The 20,133-nt window shown below is 41.1% G+C and overlaps 1 protein-coding gene across 7 annotated transcripts in view; it reads left to right on the top strand.

Annotated features, from left to right (window-relative positions):
- The window catches only part of Ric8b (RIC8 guanine nucleotide exchange factor B), a 104,616-nt gene that overhangs the window by 54,688 nt on the left and 29,795 nt on the right, over nt 1–20,133 (top strand). For all 7 annotated transcript variants that reach the window (XR_004112930.1, XR_004112931.1, XM_031350163.1 and 4 more), the window contains exons 5-7: nt 2,418–2,646; nt 3,316–3,411; nt 12,198–12,342. Coding sequence is in view for 5 of the 7 variants with exons in the window: in XM_031350163.1 (XP_031206023.1) it covers nt 2,418–2,646; nt 3,316–3,411; nt 12,198–12,342 (470 nt within the window). In the remaining 2 variants the exon portion in view is untranslated. The remainder of the gene's footprint in view (nt 1–2,417; nt 2,647–3,315; nt 3,412–12,197; nt 12,343–20,133) is intronic.

Below are 20,133 nucleotides of genomic sequence, written 5' to 3'. Positions count from 1 at the left end.
AGAGATCAGGAGAATCTAGAATCTTTTGAAGATCTCCAGATTTGGCAAACTTTCTTTTCAGGCTTGAAAATATACATATGTAAGCCTCAATTAGGAAGAAAGTCTATGTGACTGTAAGGTTCGTTACTTGCTGCTGATCAGTGTGGGCCACTAGCATGCGCCTCACTGTCACTTGGTGTTTGTTGAGTTCAGCAATTGATGGAAGACTAGAGCTAAGGTTGTCTTCCCCTCCCCACAGCTGGTAAGCCTTCTGCATGTCAGGAGGGGTCTGGGAGCGTGAGCTGGAGGATGTCATGGCACAGTGATTAATGGTCTCTGGGAACTGGAAAGGAGAGTAATATACACAGCATTTCTACCCCCTGGAGTAGGAATGCAAACACCATTGTGCAAACCTGTGCATCGGCACTGACTTCCTGGAAGCTGGAGAATCTCATGCACTCTCTACCACAAATAAAACTGTCAGAGAAATGACAGAGCTCAAAAGGCTGACCTTCCTACTTAAAAAGAATAGCTTGAACACAGTGAGCCAGAAAATTAATTTTGTAGCTGTTTGAGAACTGAGTTCAATAAGTAATGAGAAGAAAAGCTTTAAACATCCAAATATTTGTTGATTCTAGCTCTACATTTGGCTTCTTAAATATGCTGAATTCCTAAAAATTCCTCCTTGAAGTGAATGTAAAGGAGAAACACCCCTTTGTAATGGAGTGATCGTCTCAAACTCTTCAGTCTGGTCTGTGATTGATTCAGAGGATCACAGTGCTGATGGTTTCCAGAGATGGCTGACTTGTGTTTAGGGGGAAATCCTAGCATTGCGGAATGGCATGTACTGGGTTAGAGAGTAATTCTTAGGTAAAGTTCTTCCTCTCGCTTCTCCCCAGTGACTCTGTGGTTTCTAATAATAATAGTTTCCAAATGCTTATGTGAGAAGCAAGCCATTTCAAACTATAAATTAGGTACTATGGAAGTCTGCAAGAAAAAAAAAATCTAAAGTTTGTGTGAAAAGTGGTGTACTTTAACTGCCTTTAAGAGTCAAAAACGACAGGACAGAGACTGTGTGGCACTGATGGCAGCTTCAGTGAGGACAACAGTAACTTCTGCTTTACCAGCAACCATTTGTTCATAAGAACAATTCACTTGTTTTTTGGCCCACAGTTCATACTACTTTTTATTCCCACTCATTTTCTGCACTGTCTAATTTGTAATGGATTTTCAAAAATGATTTTTTGTTTTTCCATAATATAAAAATAAAATATTGATTCATGGAAAATAAAACCAGGCTTCAAAAGGGAGGAAAAGAGAAAAAAGAAAGGAAAAGAAAGAAAAACCTCTGTATTATTTTTCTATTTGTTTTAATTTTTAGAATGTCATTGTAAATTACATTTTAAATTGCTATGATCTGAATTAAGACAGCATCGGATGGATTAAGCCCTGACTTTGGTTTCCAAGCAGTTATACTTTTCAACTACATTTGCAAGGGTTTATTTTTAGTCAGGATGTGGTTATTTTTAGACGAGCTTCTGTGTCACTAGGAAATGTAATGCCTGTCTTTCCATTGTTGTTTACCAGGAAGTCCTGGGGTACAGGCTATTAAGATCCAGCTCACATAGGAACGCTGCCTCTCCTGGCAGATAAAACTATGAAACAGTATGTGGAGAAAGATATGTACTTTGAAAACATACCTCAGCCTGAAAGTCTACTACCATTTTATCCTCTTGTATACTGAGCACCAGGACAAGGTTTTTAGAGAATGCCAATAATACAAGGTTTGGGTTCCCCCTGCTGGTGTGCATCCCAGGCTCCTATACAATCCAGGGAAATCAGAAGTCCTGGAACAGAGATGAGACCCAATGGCGAGAGAGGAAAAGGGGCACTATGCTTTGACCTGAAACTGCCATATAAAGAAATTGGATGATTTAAAAATTGTATTTTGTACACTAGGAAAAAAAAAACATGTCTTGACACTGTAGTGTTTCTCTTTAATGTTGTTGCCTGTGATAAACTGCTTATACACATTGCTTCTCAAGTGCTTGATGCTGTAATCTAAGGAATAATAAACCACACTGGATCCACAAAAGCAGTTCAGGCCCCTGACGAGAAAGCAGAGCTGGCATTGTCACAGTAAATTAAGGAGCTGGCATTACAGCTGGCTGATTCCTGTTTCAGTGTTTCAGAAGGTGATGTGGCATCCTGTGATTGTGTCTGTCCGTTTACCATTGCTTCTTTTTAATTTGTTGTGTGTGTGGTTAAGACAGGTCTTTATTTTCTCTTAGTAAATTCCAAGTCATATTAATGGCTCATTTTGAAAAAGAAAAATTTTAATTGACTCCTAAAAGTCACCTCTGAACTTTGTATTATGTTTGCATTTTAAAAGCCTATTCACTCAAATTAAAATATTGTATTTTCAAATTGCCTTTCAGTAATGCTGTCAACCTTTTAAGCAATGTTCCAGTCTCTTGTTTGGATGTTCTCATTTGTCCATTAACCCATGAAGAAACAGCCCAAGAGGCAGCAACCCTAGATGAACTGCCCAGTGATAAAACAGCAGAGAAAGACACAGCTTTGAAAAACAGTACCATGGTATACAATGGCATGAATATGGAGGCCATTCACGTCTTACTCAGTTTCATGGAGAAGAGAATTGATAAGGTAAGGCTACTGGGGTGGGAAGATGTACCTAACCTGACGTGCCCCGCGTAGAGATGACACAGCATGAACACACAGCTTGTCCTTTGTACTTGGCATGTTATACAGGTCTACTTTCCAGAGAACTTTACCATGATAATGATAAACTGGAAGAAACCAAGGGAATTTATGTAATGTTAAAATTGTATTTTTATACCAAATTTATAACTAGTGTCTGAAAGTAAGGGAAAAATTGGCTGCCCTGCATAGCTACTTTGTAAATGTCAGAAGTAAAAACTAAGCTTTCCACAGTGACATATTCAAAAGTGTTCTGTCTTCAAATTTTTCTAGTCTGTCACTCAGTTCTCCTGTAAATGTGTGGAAAGGCAGCGGTGTCGCATAGTTGGGTATCAGAATCCTTTGCTGCTCTGAAGCCCGTTGGCTGGGCTTCTGTCAGTCGTAGAAAAAATGTAGGAAAAAGCAGGAAAGACAGAATTACATAGTAAGATGAAGATAAAATGGGAATATTACTTAAAGTAACTTTAAAATCGATTGTAAGCATTGGTATCAAGGGCTGTATCCTCCCTCCTCTCCCTTCTCCCCTCAAGAAAGTCTGGGTATTCTCAGGTTACATGGAGGAGAGCCCCAGTCTTAGGAACTGAACTAATATGGCATGCATGGTTTTCTTTATAGGGAAGCAGCTATAGAGAGGGTCTAACTCCAGTTCTCAGCTTATTAACAGAATGTTCCCGAGCCCATCGGAACATCCGAAAATTTCTCAAAGATCAGGTAATTGCTTACATCTTAAAGTTAAAACTTTGTATATATATTGTTAACATAGAACTAATAAATTCTTGTGATAGTTTTCTTTCAGAAGATCAGAAACCTTCCAGCCAGAAGTAAATAATCTTGTGCACGTTGTTATTCATTCGTTTAACCAGCAAATGTTTACTGAGGTCTCTGTACTGTTTGCTAAACTTTGAGTACTCCACACTGTGAGCTTGTTACTCTTACAGGCTTTGCCTTATAGGAGATGATAAAAAGAATAACTGTGTAACTTAGCGCATGAGAAGTGTCCTAAAGAGAACAGGAGCAAAAAGGAGAGTTGTGACACAGGAGTGCCTCTTTGTAGAGGTGATAGCAAGCAGAAAATTGGGTAAATAGCAAATGTCTCTGAGAATGTTGAACAGAATCTATCAGAGAGAAGATGTTTAGAGTTCTCAGATGCAGGGAAACAAGGCAGCTAATGTGACTAGACAAAAGACAGAAGGAGAGGCTGTCAGTGTGGCTGTAAACAAGTAAACAGGGGCGATGACAAGCGTGGATAGCACTTTGGATTCTCTCAGAATAAAGTGAGAAAGCACTGGAATGTTTTCAGAGGTTTGATAGGAGGACCTCATGTGGGTTGAGAAAACTTAAGATGCTGTGTGTGAGAGGAGAGGGAGAATGAGGGGGTGGCTGCCACGCCACATAGTGAGAGCAGTCCTGGGAACTAAAGAAGGTTTCGCAGGTATGGCAGTGGCCAGAGTTCATCCTTTGAGCTATGTCTTGAAAGTGCGGCTCTCATAACTCACTGACAGATTGGGGCATGAGCTGAGAAGAAGCAGTAAGCTCTGAAGGGTTCACACTCATCTGAAACTCAAGACTTGGCCAGTGTCAGCCTCACACACCTTCTTCTCAGGCCCTTACTCAGTGCTGTTTGCTCCTCTGTGCCTCTCCTTCTCTCATGCCTAGGCAATGTGACCTAGCTCACATGCAGTTCATGGCTGTAGTCACTCCTTTCTAGGCAGTGTTAACTGGCTCAACAATATGGTTGAGTCAGCCTTTTACCTTCCATGGGCTGCTGCTGAACACTTGAACTGACTGGACTCCCTTAAATTAAGACCACCAACACCAGGCAGCTCCCTAGAACATTCCAATACATTTTACAACTCCTTTTGTTTGTTAGTTTTTTGTTTTCAAAAGGAAACAGAGTCCCATGTAGCCTACACTGCCCTCTAACTCACTATATAGCTGAGGATGGCCTTCAACTCCTGATCCTCATGCCACCACCTCTGAAGTGTGTACATCACTACACCAAACGTATGCAGTGCTGGAGGTTATCCCAGCATGTGTGCATGCTAGGCAAGGCCTCTGTCCACAGAGGTGCATTTAAGTGCCTGCCCTCTGTAGCATTTGGTGTAAGTTCGCACCTCCATGAAACTCTCACTTCATTTGGATCTTGGGACACAGTGGTGACCTTTGCTGGTCATTTTCCCAGTCCTAAATGTTTGCGTGCCTAAGACAAATGCATCTCATGTCAACCTTACTCCTCCCTTGTTGGTTTGTTGATCACACCCTGGTGTAGTAATTTTGAACCATCTATATGCTGATGATTCCCAGCTCACAAACGTGAGCTATTCTCAGATTCCTGGACATTTATGAAGAACTGCTCATTTTAACTATTAGATGCATAGTGATTTTCCTTTAGTACAGCTCAAATTAGTACCATAACTTCCCATCCTCCTTTTCTGTTTTTTCCTCTTAGTTTCCTGTGCCATTACTAACACCACCCTTCACTTCACTGGCCATTTATAAATTAAACAGGGTCATTTTGATACATGGTGAAAATGAAGTAGACTCTTTACTGTGTATCAAGCACATGAATAGTGGTGATAAAAGACATTGGAAAGCAGGAACTCATTGTTTGTTTATTGATTGATTTAATGTATATGAGTACACTGTAACTATCTTCAGATATACCAGGAGAGGGCATTGGATTCCATTACAGATGGTTGTGAGCCACCATGTGGTTGCTGGGAATTGAACTCAGGACCTCTGGAAGAGCAGTCAGTGCTCTTAACTGTTGAGCCATCTCTTCAGCCCAGAACTCATTGCTTTTGAATAGAGATACCTTAAAAGCATGATAACTGTTTTAGCAAGCTAAACTAACCAGCAAGTTCAACTTACTTCTAAGTTTGATTCCTTTAAGGCACTCTACCTTGGCTAGAAGAACTTGATAAAAAAAAATAATCGAATGAAAATACCTTATGGGGCTGGAAAGATGGCACAGGTTAAGAACCTTGTTGCTCTTCCAGATGACCCAGGTTCAATTCTCAGCACCCACATTACAGCTCACATCTGTCTGTAACTCTAGTTCTAGGGGATCCACTGCCCTCTTCTATCTCCACAGGCAGTGTATGCACATATGCACAGACACATACATGTAGGTAAAACACCCATACACATAAAATGAAAATGCTTTTTCTTAAAAGAAAAGACTTTATTTTCCATGTTTTTTAACTTATTAATAAAAGCAAGATTAAAGTTCAAGTAAACTTCTATGTTTGCTTTTTCTAATAATGACAGCTAAAGAAGCCTATTTGCCACATACTGTGTTCATGCCCCAAAATATAAGACCCTCTGTGTCTTCAGGAAACACTGCAGTATAGGTGAGGGATAAGCTAAGAGGTGAAAGGATAACTAAAACTAAGGTGTTTTAGCCTGGGTTCCATCAGTGTACTGGAATCCTGAGACAGGACACTGAAGAGTACTGCAGAGAAGGGGAGACCTGAGCCTGTTACTCTGGAGGCCCAAGGATGAGGGATCCATCCAGTGATAGCCATCTCATTGCCATCCCAGAGGCATGACAAGGCACATTAGTCACACTGCTTGTTGCTGGGACAGAATTCCTGACAGAAGCAACTTAAGAAGAAAAGATTTACTCTGGCTCATAGTATGGTCCTTTGTGGTAGGGAAGACACGGTAGCAACAGCAGCTTCAAGTTGTGACATAAACAATTAGTTATTTGTTCATTTCTCATCAGACCAGAAAGCAGAGAAAGGGAACGCCAGTATTTGGCTAGCATGTTCATGACTGCACAGTGCAAAATGTGGTCACTCCATTTCCCAGTAGTCTTAACTCACTCTAGCGCCCCTTCAAAGGTACAAAGTTGTAGCAACCTGAGCTGCATACCAAGAGCCTGTCTGAAATCAATAACCAGTAGCTGGGGCGACGGCCCAGAGGGTAAGAACAGTTGCTACACAACCATGAGGACCTGTGTTCAAGTCCTAATTAGGTGAAAACATTGGGCATGGCCAGGTGTAACCTTAAGCACTCTCAGTGCTTGACACAAGAGGGATGATGAAGCTTCCTGACCTAACTCTAGGTACACTAAGAGATCCTGTCTCAGAGGAATAAGGCACAGAGTAGTAAGCAGGACACACAGTGTTGTCTGCTACCCACGTATATGCCTGCATGCATAGCCACACACAGTAACAACAAGAAGTACAAAGTTCCTGGAGTCAAAACAAACTTTTCCATCTACAAAGTCAAAATGACTTTGCTATTTCCAGTATGCACTGATGGCACAGCCACTACATATATATTTTTATTTCAAAACAGAAACAAAAGTGGGGAATTGGCATAAAGTCCTAGAGAGAGGGGCAGTGAGTTTTGTTGGACACTGCCCAATTGACTGCTTGCTAATCATGTTGCTGGTTGCCCTGTGTTTCTTGGGTCTCTATTATATCTCCACTCTAGCATCTCCAGTATGTATCATCTTACTGGGCTCTCATTGCAGGGGCTCTGAGCATGCAGCAAATTTCTGCTGGGCCTTCTTTGACATCTTTGTTGATGCTGTCATGATCTTATGAGTCTTGTATTTTGCATACCTACAGAATCAGCACCATGTAGATGGCAGAAAAATCTGCCTCTGATATGAACTCTGATTCTGCTGAGCCACTGCTGCAGCCACAGAACCTCACCAGTTGGACACAGGGAGACAAATCCTGGGCTTGTATAGTAAGCCAGGAGAGAGCACCCTGGGCTCAGTCCTTGAGACAACACTATCCCAAAAGATCTCTTGGTCTGTAATGGGGGGTGGATGATTTGGGAGGTAGCCTTAAGGCTTTTATAGAAACCTCATAACTAGCATTCTTGCCGCTATCTAACAGTCTGTGTACCTCCCTAAGTCACTTTTTCTCTTCATTCCTTGGGTAAGCTGCAGATTTTATTAATGCTCTATTTCCTTTTGCTTCCAACACTTACTGTAAGTCCACAGTAGCTAGTGACACTGACATCATAACCCAGGTATGTTATTGTTGTGAAATTTCTCTGTTCAAATAAACTAGTCCAGCATTCCTAATTTCAGCCTTGTCTTAGCACATGAATTCAGTATGCTCAAATTCTTTTTTTTTTTTTTTTTTTTTTTTTTTTTTTTTTGTTTTTCGAGACAGGGTTTCTCTGTACAGCCCCAGCTGTCCTGGAACTCACTCTGTAGACCAAGCTGGCCTCGAACTCAGAAATCCGCCTGCCTCTGCCTCCCAAGTGCTGGGATTAAAGGCGTGCGCCACCACGGCCCGGCAGTCAAATTCTTTATAACAGTATAATGATAGCTTCTCTCCCAGCCCCCATTTTCCCATCAGTTTCTCCCTTCCATCCAAAATTAGTTTCCTAGTTCTTTCCTCTTCTGAGCCCTTACCAGAACTTCCAATTAAACTCCATTTATAACACTTGAAATTTCCTAGCCTGCTACTCCAAATTCGTCTAACCTCTTCTAATTAGTTACCCAGTTCCAAAGCTGCTTCCCCATTTTCAGGTATAGTTACGTATACATACAATAATACAAAACAATAGAATACAGTATACAGACAATATTTACATATAGTTACAACTCTATAATAGCTTCTGGTACCAATTTTTTTATGTTAGTCTGCTCATAACTATTACAGTGAAACCCAGAGGCAGCCTAAATTTACAGAGAAAACAGATCATTTAGTCCCAGAGATTTAAGAGGAAGGCACTGTCATTGGCTCGGCTCAGGTGAGGACTACATAGCATGTGGCAGAAGTGCACGTTCAGGAGAAAGCCAGAGTGGGCTCACCCTTTTAACAGCTTGCTGTCCTGCAAGAGTCCCAGAGTTACCTTAAACCCTGTGGGAACAGATCCCCAGTGGCCTGAGAACATCCCTGTTGCCTGAGCTCTTTTTTTTTTTTTAAATAAATCACTTATTTTATGTATATGAGTACACTGTCCCGTCTTCAGACATACCCGAAGAAGGCATCAGATCCCACTACAGATGCTTGTGAGCCCATTACCTGAGCTCACACCTCTTGCCACCACCGTAGTAGGGATCATGCTTTAACATATGGACCCTTAGAGAATGCAAGGAGAATACCGCACAGTCTATACACAGGGACATAATGAATGTACTTACCTGGTCCAAGAGCCTCCCTTGCCATAGTCACAGATCTTCACTGCTAATCCTGCCCACTTTTCTTAATGGTAACTCAAAAGCTTAACTTTGTCTCCTTTTCTTCTCTTTGGATATTGGCCAAAATCCTGAGCCAATTGCCCTGACACTCCCCCAATCCCTGTTCCACAACTGTTTACAGACTCCAGTGCTGATTCTAACTCAGACATGACTTCCTCTCTTTCTCTTCTCCATCTCCCTCTTAGCAGCTGCCAAAATGTACAGCCTGCCTGTCCTGTTGTTTTTCTTTCAGACTCTAATAAAATGGTCCTTGGATTTTAAAGAAGAAAAAGCTGAAGAAGGAGGAGGAAAGAGAAGGAAACAAACTTCTAAAGAGGATATACTGTAGATAGTGCTCAAGGAAGGCAGATGGTAACAGGGCGTGGCTCACTGGTGGAGTAGAAAGTGCTCAAGAAAGATAGAACCTAACAGGGTATGGCTCACTGGTGGAGCATGTGCTTGGCATTCACAAGCTCATAAATTCAATCTCTAGCACCAAGGGGAAAATAACAGATAATTAGCTATGATAATACTGTAATTGAAGCTATGTCTAATTACTTATTACATGTAGCAGTAACTACCTTATTAAATCTAGCTCAGTCATACACAAAGGAAATTGGCCTTGAGTGCTCTGTTTGAGCAATTACAAATGAAAGCTGGAAATTACTGACCCAGGTTGTATTAGTCTAGAGACTTAGAGAAGAGATGCTGTGTTTGAGAAAGAAACTGGATACACCTTACCAAACTTGTTGGGAGATAGTGTCAATGTGCATGTGCCCTTTGGGAGTGACAGGAAACAGCAGGGCAGTAACATCTTTAAGAAACCCCAGAAAGTAGTTGATAGATTCTACATGCTAACTTTTGCCTGTAGTTTTATACACTGGATATTAAGGTAGATGCAGTATGTAGAAATCACCTATTGAGTGTCTCATTCTTCTAGAAATAAGGATTAAACCCAGTAGAATTGAATTGACTCAGTGAAATAGGAATGTGTTATACAATTGATTACCTTATGCCTTACATTATGCTCCACCCTCCTAGAGATATCTTATATATGGATCTTATAGACATTTGGATAAACTCCTTGTCTGACATGTGGTCTCTGTTTTAATTTATAGCTGTATTTCCAGTCCCTGTATTTCCTGGTGCACTCACTGTAGATAAAAAGAGATGGAAAGGGAAAATTAGTTAACTAGATTAAATAAATGCTATATGTTGCAGTCTGCATAGGTACATAGTACATTGTTCTTTGACTTTGTAATATGCCTCATTTTCTAGCACAAGGACTGTTTATATAGAAGGCATTTTCTGTGATTTGGGTATAGTTTTTACTCTAAGAACATGTCTTAGAGACTTGATATCACCCGATGGCAGTGGTGGGTGATGATGTAGAACCTTTAAGAGGTATGGCCTTATGGGAACTCCACAATGGACACTGCCTCAAAGGGGTCAAGGTAGTTCCTATGGAACCCTTCAGCTCTTACAGAACAAACTGTGGAGCTGGCCTGACCCTGGCTTTTTATTTCTTGATGTAAGAACATTTCCTCCTACAAACACCTCTGCCTTTATGACATCATCCTCCATTAGGCCCTCAGTAGCAGTAGAAGGAGTGGGTAGGATCACCTGATCTTGGGCTTTTCATCTCCAGAACTGTAAACTAAATAAAACTCCTTTCTTCATTAAGTTAGCATGTCTTGAGTATTTTCTTATAGTAACAGAAAATAAGTCAATATATCATCCATTTAATTAAAATCACTTGGACTTATTCATTCCCCCTCTAAGTCAACAAATATTTGTTGGATACCTGTAATATTCCAGGCACTTGGAAGAGACTAATAAAGAAAGGGAAAAACTATCCCTATGAAACTTACTTTGTAAAAAAAAGTATTAGGATAAGCATTAGGGTTAAGAGAGAGGATGCTCAGGAAGACACATCCCACAGCATGGAGTGTGCTTTTTAAAATGTACTTTAGTGGAAAGAGGCACACAATAAATATTTGCTGTACCAGGTGGTCAGAGCAAGAAAAGGATTATCGAAGACTATCAGTGGGAGACAGTAAAGTCAGTGAGGGAGAGGTCAAGGGATGGTCTCTCTTTATTGAGCACAGACCTGCGGGGAAGAGGGAGGGAGAGAGAAAGATCTGTTATTATAGCTAGCATAGAGAAAAATACTTGGTGAAGAAAGGTTATCTTTCCCCCAAATGCTTGGATTTAAGTGTTTCAGATTTATAATATTTTTAGATTTGGGGATATCTGCATAGATACACAGTAAGATATCTTGCAGTGGGACCCAAGTGTAAATGCAAAATTCTTTCATGTTTTATGTGCACCGATCCCCAGAGCTTAAAGATTTTTTTTACACATTTTAGCATCCCTTTACTTAGCCTATCATATGAAGTTCATTTCCCTTGTCACATGCAGTTTCTATTTGTGGCATCATGTCCATACTCAAAAGTTCCAGATTTTGGAGTTAGGAATATTCAGTCTGAAATAGCCATTATTAAGTTAAACAACTAAAATGCATAAATACAGATTTTTAAAAATTAAATACCTATTATGCTGTTAGAATTAAAAGAATTGAGAAGTCAGTATGGCCTGGGCCATCGAGGAAGTATGAAAGAATGGGAAAGCATGGGCGTTGGTGCATGTGTGGGAGGTGCGTGTGTGAACATATCCGCACATATGTACAGGGCAGAAGACAGGACAACCTCAGGTACTCCATCTTAGACACCATCTACTCTGTCCCCAACTCTTCCTTCTCTCTCACTGTCCTGGCAAACTAGATCCTCTGTCTCCACTTTCCCCCCATGCTAAGATTACAAGCCCATACCACCTGGATTTTTTTTCCTCTGGTTTCTGAGTATTGAATCAGGAGGTCACACAGAAAGCCCTTTACTGGCTTTACAACACCCTTTTTGCTTTTGGACTCAGTCTTTCTCTGATGGGGCTAAAGCATACTCTGACCTTATGTCCTCTCAGCCGTCCATGTATGTGGATCATAAGCCTCTGCTGTCATACCCAGCAAGAAAGAAGAATGGGACACGGACTTCAAATTCATTTTTGCTAGGCACCAGAAGCACTGCAGGTGCTGCAATAGCCAGGTAGCACAGAGAAGACATGTTTTCATCTACACAGAACCTACTGCACACAAGAGATTATTTGAAGTCTGGATATTGCTGGTTATGATGATGGTTTATTTCATTTTATTTGGAAGCTCACAGTTATTTCTATTTGTTACTCTTACTAAAGAAGATTCCTTCTAAGATTGACCAACTGCCTCGTGCCATTCTCATGCACTCCATCACCCTCCATTGATGACAGCTTCTTTCACCTTTGCAATCAGGTTTTACCACCTTTGAGGGATGTGACAAATAGACCGGAAGTCGGCTCAACTGTGAGAAATAAGCTGGTGCGCCTCATGACACATGTTGACCTCGGAGTCAAGCAGATTGCTGCTGAGTTCCTTTTTGTCCTTTGTAAAGAGAGAGGTAGGTTAAACTCTCTTTGCCTTATGTTTTTTATCTTTTGGAGGAAATTTAAGAAAATTTCCTGTTGGGTGTAGCATTTTATTGCAGTCTTTGCAGAGCTGACTACTTACCTACTGTTAAGAGTGGCTGCACAGATGACCAGGAGTAGTAATGGTAATCCTTGTTAAGTGTTCCCAAACTCCCCAGGGCATGCAGACACATACTTTCCCAAACAGACAGGCATCTAACCTTTGCCTGTGTGTATTTAACCCAGACTTTGTAGTTTCTCAGGCTTGGGAACCATTGTCAGACATCTGCCTGAATCCACGTGCTACTGTTTTAGTGACCAGTATGGTCCTGCTAGGTTCTTCTGCTTCCTCTCAAAATCCCAGGAAAGGTTTGGTTTCCTCACTGACTCTTCAGTCTGTGGTCACAGAATGTGATATACTGATGGATGTCTAGAAGTCTGTTAAGATGTGACCTTTACCCTTGAGATAACAAATAATATTTCTTCTGTGTATAGTATCTTTGTATAAAAATCACATCTAAGCTGACTTTTACTTCATATTTTGAAGAACCTGGGTTTTGCGAGAGAGTTAAGAGATGAAAAACACTCCTGTCAAAACATCTATCTATCTTCTATCTATCTATCTATCTATCTATCTATCTATCTATCTATCTATCTATCTATCGTCTACCTATCTTCCATCTTCTATCTAACATCTGTCTGTCTATCTATCATCTATCTTCTATCTATCATCTATCTTCTATCTATCCATCTATCTATCTATTGATCTATCTATCTATCTATCTATTGATCTATTTTTCAGAGCTGGAAATTGAACTTAGGGTCTCACATATGCTATTCAATTGCCCTACCACTGAGCTGTATTCCCAGCCCTCAAATCTTAAATCTTCTGTATCCTTAAACCTTGTTTCTGACTTTTTAATTCAACCAGTTAAATTCCTATAAAGATGGTACATTATTAGCAACACAATTGAAGTGTTATTATAATGTTGATAACAGTTTTCAGCAGTGACAGGTGTCATATGCTTGACATTCTTTCAAACCACTGCCTAAACCACTGAATTCCTGTAAGGACACTCTACTGGTAATATTGCTTCACTTCAGCTTCTTCTTGAACTATGAGCTTCTTCCATGATTTGAAAAAAGATTGACTTACATCTTATAATCAGATGGTTATCACAGTTTCTCACGTGTTGCCAAAAATAGTGGCTGATTGGATCTTCTTAGATCACAAATGGGCTATAGGGAGGCTGGGGAGATAGGTTAGTCAGTTAAGTGCTTACACAGTGATCTGAATTGGAGGGAAAGAGAGAGGTAGAGTGAATAGGTAGGTGAGTGGGTAGGTAGGTAGTAACTAAGCCAAGCTTGGTGGCACACACTTGTAATCCCAGCAGTGGAGAAGCAAAGACAGGAGGATTCCTGGGAGAAGAATCCCTGGGGCTTGTTGGCTAGACAGTTCAACCCAAATGTCAGGCTCCAGGCCAGTGAGACCCTGCCTCAAAAGACACTGGACAGCATTCTAAAGAAATGACACCTAAAGTTGTTGTCTAACTTCTACAAACTCAGGCACATACATTAGCACCCATTTTAAAAAACGTATGTGTGTATGAGTGTGTGTGTGTACTCATAAAACTAAACCACACATACATGTTGCCCATTCATTAAAACTGGATGTCAGAGCTGGGGGAGGTAGGCAGCATGAGAACCTGAGTTCAAAAATCTCAGAACCCACGGAAAGCCAAGCACAGCTGTGCATGTCTGTAATCCCAGTGCTCCCACAGCGATTATGTCCATGGGAGGTGGACATAAAATCTCCATGGCAGAGACTTGGCTTACCCAGTGTGAACAAGAGAAAGCAGGATGGGTGGCAGGGACCAGCAGCTAGCCGAGGCTGTTCTCTGACCTCCACGTGTGCTATGGCACACTTGCCTACATTCACACACCCACAAAAGATTTCAGATTATTATCATATTAATATTACTGTTACTTTTGACTAAGAAGATTGCTGGTTCTTTATAGATAGTTTTTTATAGTGAACACATTTCTTGTATGCATTTTTAAAATTCATATATGAGTATGTATGTAAGGACAATGTCACCTTACTGATGTGATGAGTTAATGCATAGCAAATGCAGCACATACTTTGCAAGTGAATTCTGTGGTTATTTTCATTTGAGATAGTTGGCATTGTTCCTCCTAGGATGTCTAGTACTTGGGAAGCTTTATAATACAGCTGAACTCAGACCTAGCCTAGCTCAGTGCAGTAATGTTTGTGTTGTTTGGTTTTGGGTTTGGATTTGTTTTTTCAATTAAAATTTGAAACTTCTCAGTGTAATCATGTGATTTTCTTTTCAATCTTACTAGAAATGTATAAATGTATTCTTGGAATAAAATTCATTTATTCAAAGGCTGGTGAGATGGCTCAATGGATAAAGGTTCCTGCTCTTGAACTTTACCACCTGCATTTGACTCAGGAATCTACATAGTAGGTTCCAAACATAGAGAGCCAGCTACTGCAGGTGACCTCTGACCTCCTTATGTGTGTAAGCACACACACTAGTTAAAATAATAAGTGAATGAATGAATAAATGTGATGAATATTTTTAAGTTCATCCATCCAAAATGTATTTTTTAAGCTTCACACAGAAGTACACAAAACAGTCAGGATTTTCACCCTCATGTTATTTACTTATGCAGATACCTGCAGCAGTCAAGCCCTTAGTGATGAAAATACCTGCACTGTCCATGTGAAATGACAGATGAAAATTATTCTTTGCAACAGTTTGTTGCTTGGAGAACAGAGGGCTGCAGGGGTTGGAGTGGAGGCATTGCTGTTCAGTTGCAACTCAGTGCTGCCACTAAGGAGCTGCAGACTAGCAAATAACTTCTTATTAGAAATAGATTCTTCTCCTATACAGTACATCCCAACCACAGCCCCTCCCTCCATTACTCTCTGTCCCTACCTCTTCCCCTCCTCCCCCCAGTCACTCCCCCTCCATCTCCCATTAGAAAAGAACAAGCCTGTAACAAGAGATTACAATCAACCACAGCAAAGCAAACACAGTAAGAAAAAGCAGAAGCCCTCATGTCAAGTCTGGACCAGGCAGCCCAACTGGAGGAAAAGAGTCCCAAGAGCAAGCAGGAGAGTCAGAGACACATCTACTCCCACAGTGAGGAGTCCTACAAATGGACCAAGCTAACAGCCACAGCATGTACACAGAGGGCCTGGTGCAGGCGCCTATGGGCCCTGTGCTTGCCACTTAAGTCTCTGTGAGCCTTATGAGCTGTTCCCTCCTGCACCAAAGAGATGAGAGTGTAGGGGTGAAGGCTCCATGCTGGCACCCGTTTGACCTTCCCATGTCAGAGTACATTCAGATGTTTATTTTTTTTTCTTGCTTTCTTTGAGGGATTTTTTTTCATTTCCTCCAATTTTGTCTTTTCCTGGATTTCTTTAATGGGTTGATTCATTTACTCTTTAAGGACCTCTATCATCTTCATAGATGGTTTGAAGGTGTTTTTATTGTGCTTCTGCTGTGTTGGAATATTCTGGTCCTGATGTGGTAGCATATCAGGGCCTCCATAGAGATGTGCTACCCTGGTTGTTATTATGCTCTTACACTGGCATCTAGGCGTCTGGGTTTGGGGTGACTATAGGCCTAGGTGCTGATTTCTGGATTTGTCTTTGGTGGGTATTTTGTTCTTTGGTTTCTGTTTCCTGTCTGGATTTTCAGAGTGTGATGGCAGTGTGTTGGTTCTTTTACTGGTCTGCTAGGCTATGTGTTCATAGGGAATGCCTGCAGGTGATGGAGGCTGGGATGCAGTGATGAATCAGAGGAGGGAGGTCGGGAGGGATGGTATGTAGGGTCCACGGGAGGAGTGGGCAGGAGGAAGACCACAGCTGGCGACAGGTTGCTGTGTCAGAGGGGAGGCTGAGGGATTGTCTAGGGAAACAGAGAGAGTGGAGGTCTGCAGCAACCCAGCTGGTTTTCTGGCAGGTATGACCTGTAGTTGAAGGATATAGTGATGAGTGAGGGGAGGAAGGTTAGGAGGTGATAGTCTGGGGGATCCGTAGATGTGGGCAAGGGGGAAGGGGAGGCTGCAGCTGGTGTTCTGGTACAGCAGTTCTAGGACTGCATCTAAGGGGTTGGGTCTAGGGGAGCAGAGAGAGTGGCAAAGTCTACGTGCAGGTCAAGTCACATCAGCCACAGTAGCTGAAGTTTCTCTTAAAGATACACAAAGCTCCGTGCAGTGTGAAGGTACTGTAGTCTGTGCTCAGACCACAGAGTAGCACAGTAAGCTACAGTCAGAAGCAAGGAGAGTAAAGTCTTAACAGACTAGGCATGAAAGGAACACCTGGTGTCTTAAATTCCCATCTGTGCCAGCAGGAACTAAAATACTAATGTGTAGTCATGTTACCAACGTGTGTTGAGCTGTGACATAACTACATTTTTTTACTCTCACAAAGTCAGTGCTTCCTGGAAATTATGCTAAGCAAAAACAAAACAAAACCTGAATTCAGAAAACCAAATGCTACTCCATATTTCTTTGATATGTGAAGTCTAAATGAGAGAGAAAATGTACATCCTAAATGTGTTCAGGAAGCCATTAGAAAGGGGGCCCAAGCACTTAGGGTGTCTGTAATGTGAAAGCAGGAGGGAAGGCTGTCTGTCAGGGAGAGGGAACCAGGCAAGAAGAGGGCAAGCGGGAGGAAGTAGATGGCTAAGTAGCAGCCGTAATGCAGTGAGTAAGAAAACAGGATAACGAAGTTCACCATTTGTGCTAACATTTCAATACAATTCTTCTCAAAATAATAATTTTAAAACTGCACTGTCTTCTTCAGGCTCCTTAAAAATAGTTTACATAGTTTAACCAAAAGAAAGTGATTTGTGAAACAGTTCACTTCAGTATGTGCCCGGCACAGTGGTAGGCGTGAGTTACAATAAATTCAGCTTGAGCTCCCTTATGGGCAGCGCCCCCTGCAGCTCGGTGTGTGCCTCCCTCCAGAGGCGGCAGCATCTCTCTAGCTTGTTGCTAAGCTGCTTCTTTGCTGTAAATGGTTTTCTTCCTAGAAGCCTTCCTCTGTAAGTTGTTCCTCTTTGTTCCTTGGTTTAATTTTTTAAGCTTTTCCATCTTGGAGTTTTGAAAGACTGATTATTTGTCTTTCCCAGGATCCCTACTACCCAGGGAGAGTTCACCTTACTGCTAGTCAGCCATTTCCTTTCCAGTTCCAGTACTAGTAGTAGGGTATGCTTCCTGCTGCCCTCAGCACGTCCACAGGCTACCTCATTTTCTGGAGCAATTGGTATTTTTTTCATCTTTAACCTACTGCAGTTTTTATGGTAGTTGCAATATTGCGTGTACCTCTCAATATGTCTGTGCTAGAGCAGTCCTTGGTGACCTTTGACAGCCATCCTTTCAGTCTCCTTTGCTGATAATCATCATTCCAGCTCCACATTGAATTCCCATAGTCATCCTCTGAACACCACTCTCTCCACTCTTGGTTCTGCTTCAGGATGAACCTGTCATGTTTCACCTATGGACTGCACTCTACACCTGCATTTCTCAGGGCTGCCTCCCTCTCCTGTCTGAAGTTGAACGCTTTTTCTCCAGTGCCCATGTTCCTCAGCCTTTTTGTGTCCTTTGCTTACACCCTCTTTGGAGGGACGCTGTCTACAGTTACCCTGCCTACCTTCTGTACATGTATATCGTTAATTACACCTTACAAATTTTACTTCCTAAATACCATTTTTACTTTTTTCTTCCATTTTGTTCCCACACCACTTCATGTTATTTGCCTTTAAAATAATTTTCTTAAAATCTTAATTATAGTCAGACCTCCTCCTACTTCTAATCAGATTTCTTTGGTCTGCCTTCCAGGCAGTTACCAGGCTTTGTTATAAAATATGGACAGAATGTTGTCATTGCCCCTGAACTTACAGTGCTTCCTCATGCTTGCCTGGGAAAACCCACAGCCTACTCCCACCCCTTGCTTCAGTAGTGTTGTGCTTGTGTCAGTGTACTCCGCCCTTCATGCTTCTAACTGGGTGCCTTAGTGCTGCCTGGGCTGCCCTTCCCCATGGCCTCAGCACACTAAACTTTGTCTTTGAGGAGCACCATGGATTTCATCTCTGAAGAACTCTCTGGCTGTTCCGGCAAAGTTGATTTTCCTCATCCTCCCATTGTTCTTCCTCTGTGTTGTTTTCCAGCTTTTCCCCGTTTGCTGCCCTGTAACTCTGTAGAGCTTGCACCCCCAAGCGTCCAGTGTCTTTATATTGGAGATCTTGTATCTTACATGTAGTTATTGTCCCATAATTGTTAAATGTTAAATAAAAGAACAAACATGTGCTCCCTGTGAGTTCAGTCATGTGGGCATGCTAGCATATGTGTCTCCCCACAGTGAAGCATAATTTCCTAAAGAGAGGGTTGTGCTTGCTACAGTGGCAGGCTGGGAACACTTTGTATAGAAGTAGTTACAGAAAGAAACAATTCAGGATCTGAGGAGTGTACACAGTAGAACATAACTTAAGAAAGAAAGGCTGTAGAAGACAGTGAAGACTCCCAACTTAAAGGGTCAGTAAATATCTTCACAAAATTATAGAAAACTTCCCTAACCTAAAGAAAGAGATGCCCATTAACGTACAAGAAGCATATAGAACTCCAAATAGACTGGACCAGAAAAGAAATTCCTCCCATCACATAATAATAAAAACACCAAATGCACTAAACAAAGAAAGAATATTAAAAGCAGTAAGGGAAAAAGGTCAAATAACATATATAGGCACACCTATCAGAATTACACCAGACTTTTCACCGGAGACTATGAAAGCTAGAAGATCCTGGGTAGATGTCATACAGAACCTAAGAGAACACAAATGCCAGCCCAGGCTACTATACCCAGCAGAACTCTCAATTACCATAGACAGAGAATACAAGGTATTCCACGATAAAACCAAATTTATATAATATCTTTCCACAAATCCAGCTCTACAAAGGATAGTAGATGGAAAACACCAACACAAGGAGTGAAACTACACTCTAGAAAAAGTAAGAAAGTAAATCTTTCAACAAACTCACACAAACATAATTCCACCTCTAACAACAAAAATAACAGGAAGTAACAATCACTTTTCCTTGGTATCTCTAATATGAAAATTAATATTACCAGCATATCCTAACCAATTGAAATTAAAAAAATATGAGGAATTAGAAATTTGTTGGCTGTTATCCAGTGGTCTCTCTAATTTGGTAATTGGAGAAATAGGCCCAATATTGTACAATCCATATACACTTACTGCTTGTTTGTACGTGACAAGTGTCTTGCTGTGTACCACGTCTTGAAATCTTGCTTCTCCTACCTCAGCCTCTCTATTAGTAGGATTGTTTACTTGATGTTCTTACTCTATACTCTGGTTTTCAGAACAGCTTACATATTTCAAAAGTATTTATATAGCCAAAAGAAATGTGCACAATTAACTTGGGAGGTGGCTTGTAAGAGAATAACAAAGAGTAAGACTGAATGTTTTGCTTGATATTTATAATTATTGGATCAATTTTGAAGAAGAGGAATTTTTAAGTTACTCTTTCTCTGAGATGAATACTTTTCAAAATCATCACAGCCAATGAACCATATTCTTACCCTCACCTAATGTCTGTGCCACCCTCCAAGCAGAACCATTGTTCATTGAAACAGTTAATGAATGACTTCATGGATAGACCATCTTAATGAACACACCATTTCTTAAATGAATGTAACCTGTTTCCCTGTGGGCTGAGAATGAAGACAG

This window comes from Mastomys coucha, unplaced genomic scaffold (genome assembly GCF_008632895.1).
Source record: "Mastomys coucha isolate ucsf_1 unplaced genomic scaffold, UCSF_Mcou_1 pScaffold4, whole genome shotgun sequence".
NCBI classification, from domain to species: Eukaryota; Metazoa; Chordata; class Mammalia; order Rodentia; family Muridae; genus Mastomys; species Mastomys coucha.
The sequence above is the reverse complement of the archived record's forward strand: the minus strand, read 5'-3'. Positions and strand labels throughout refer to the sequence as shown.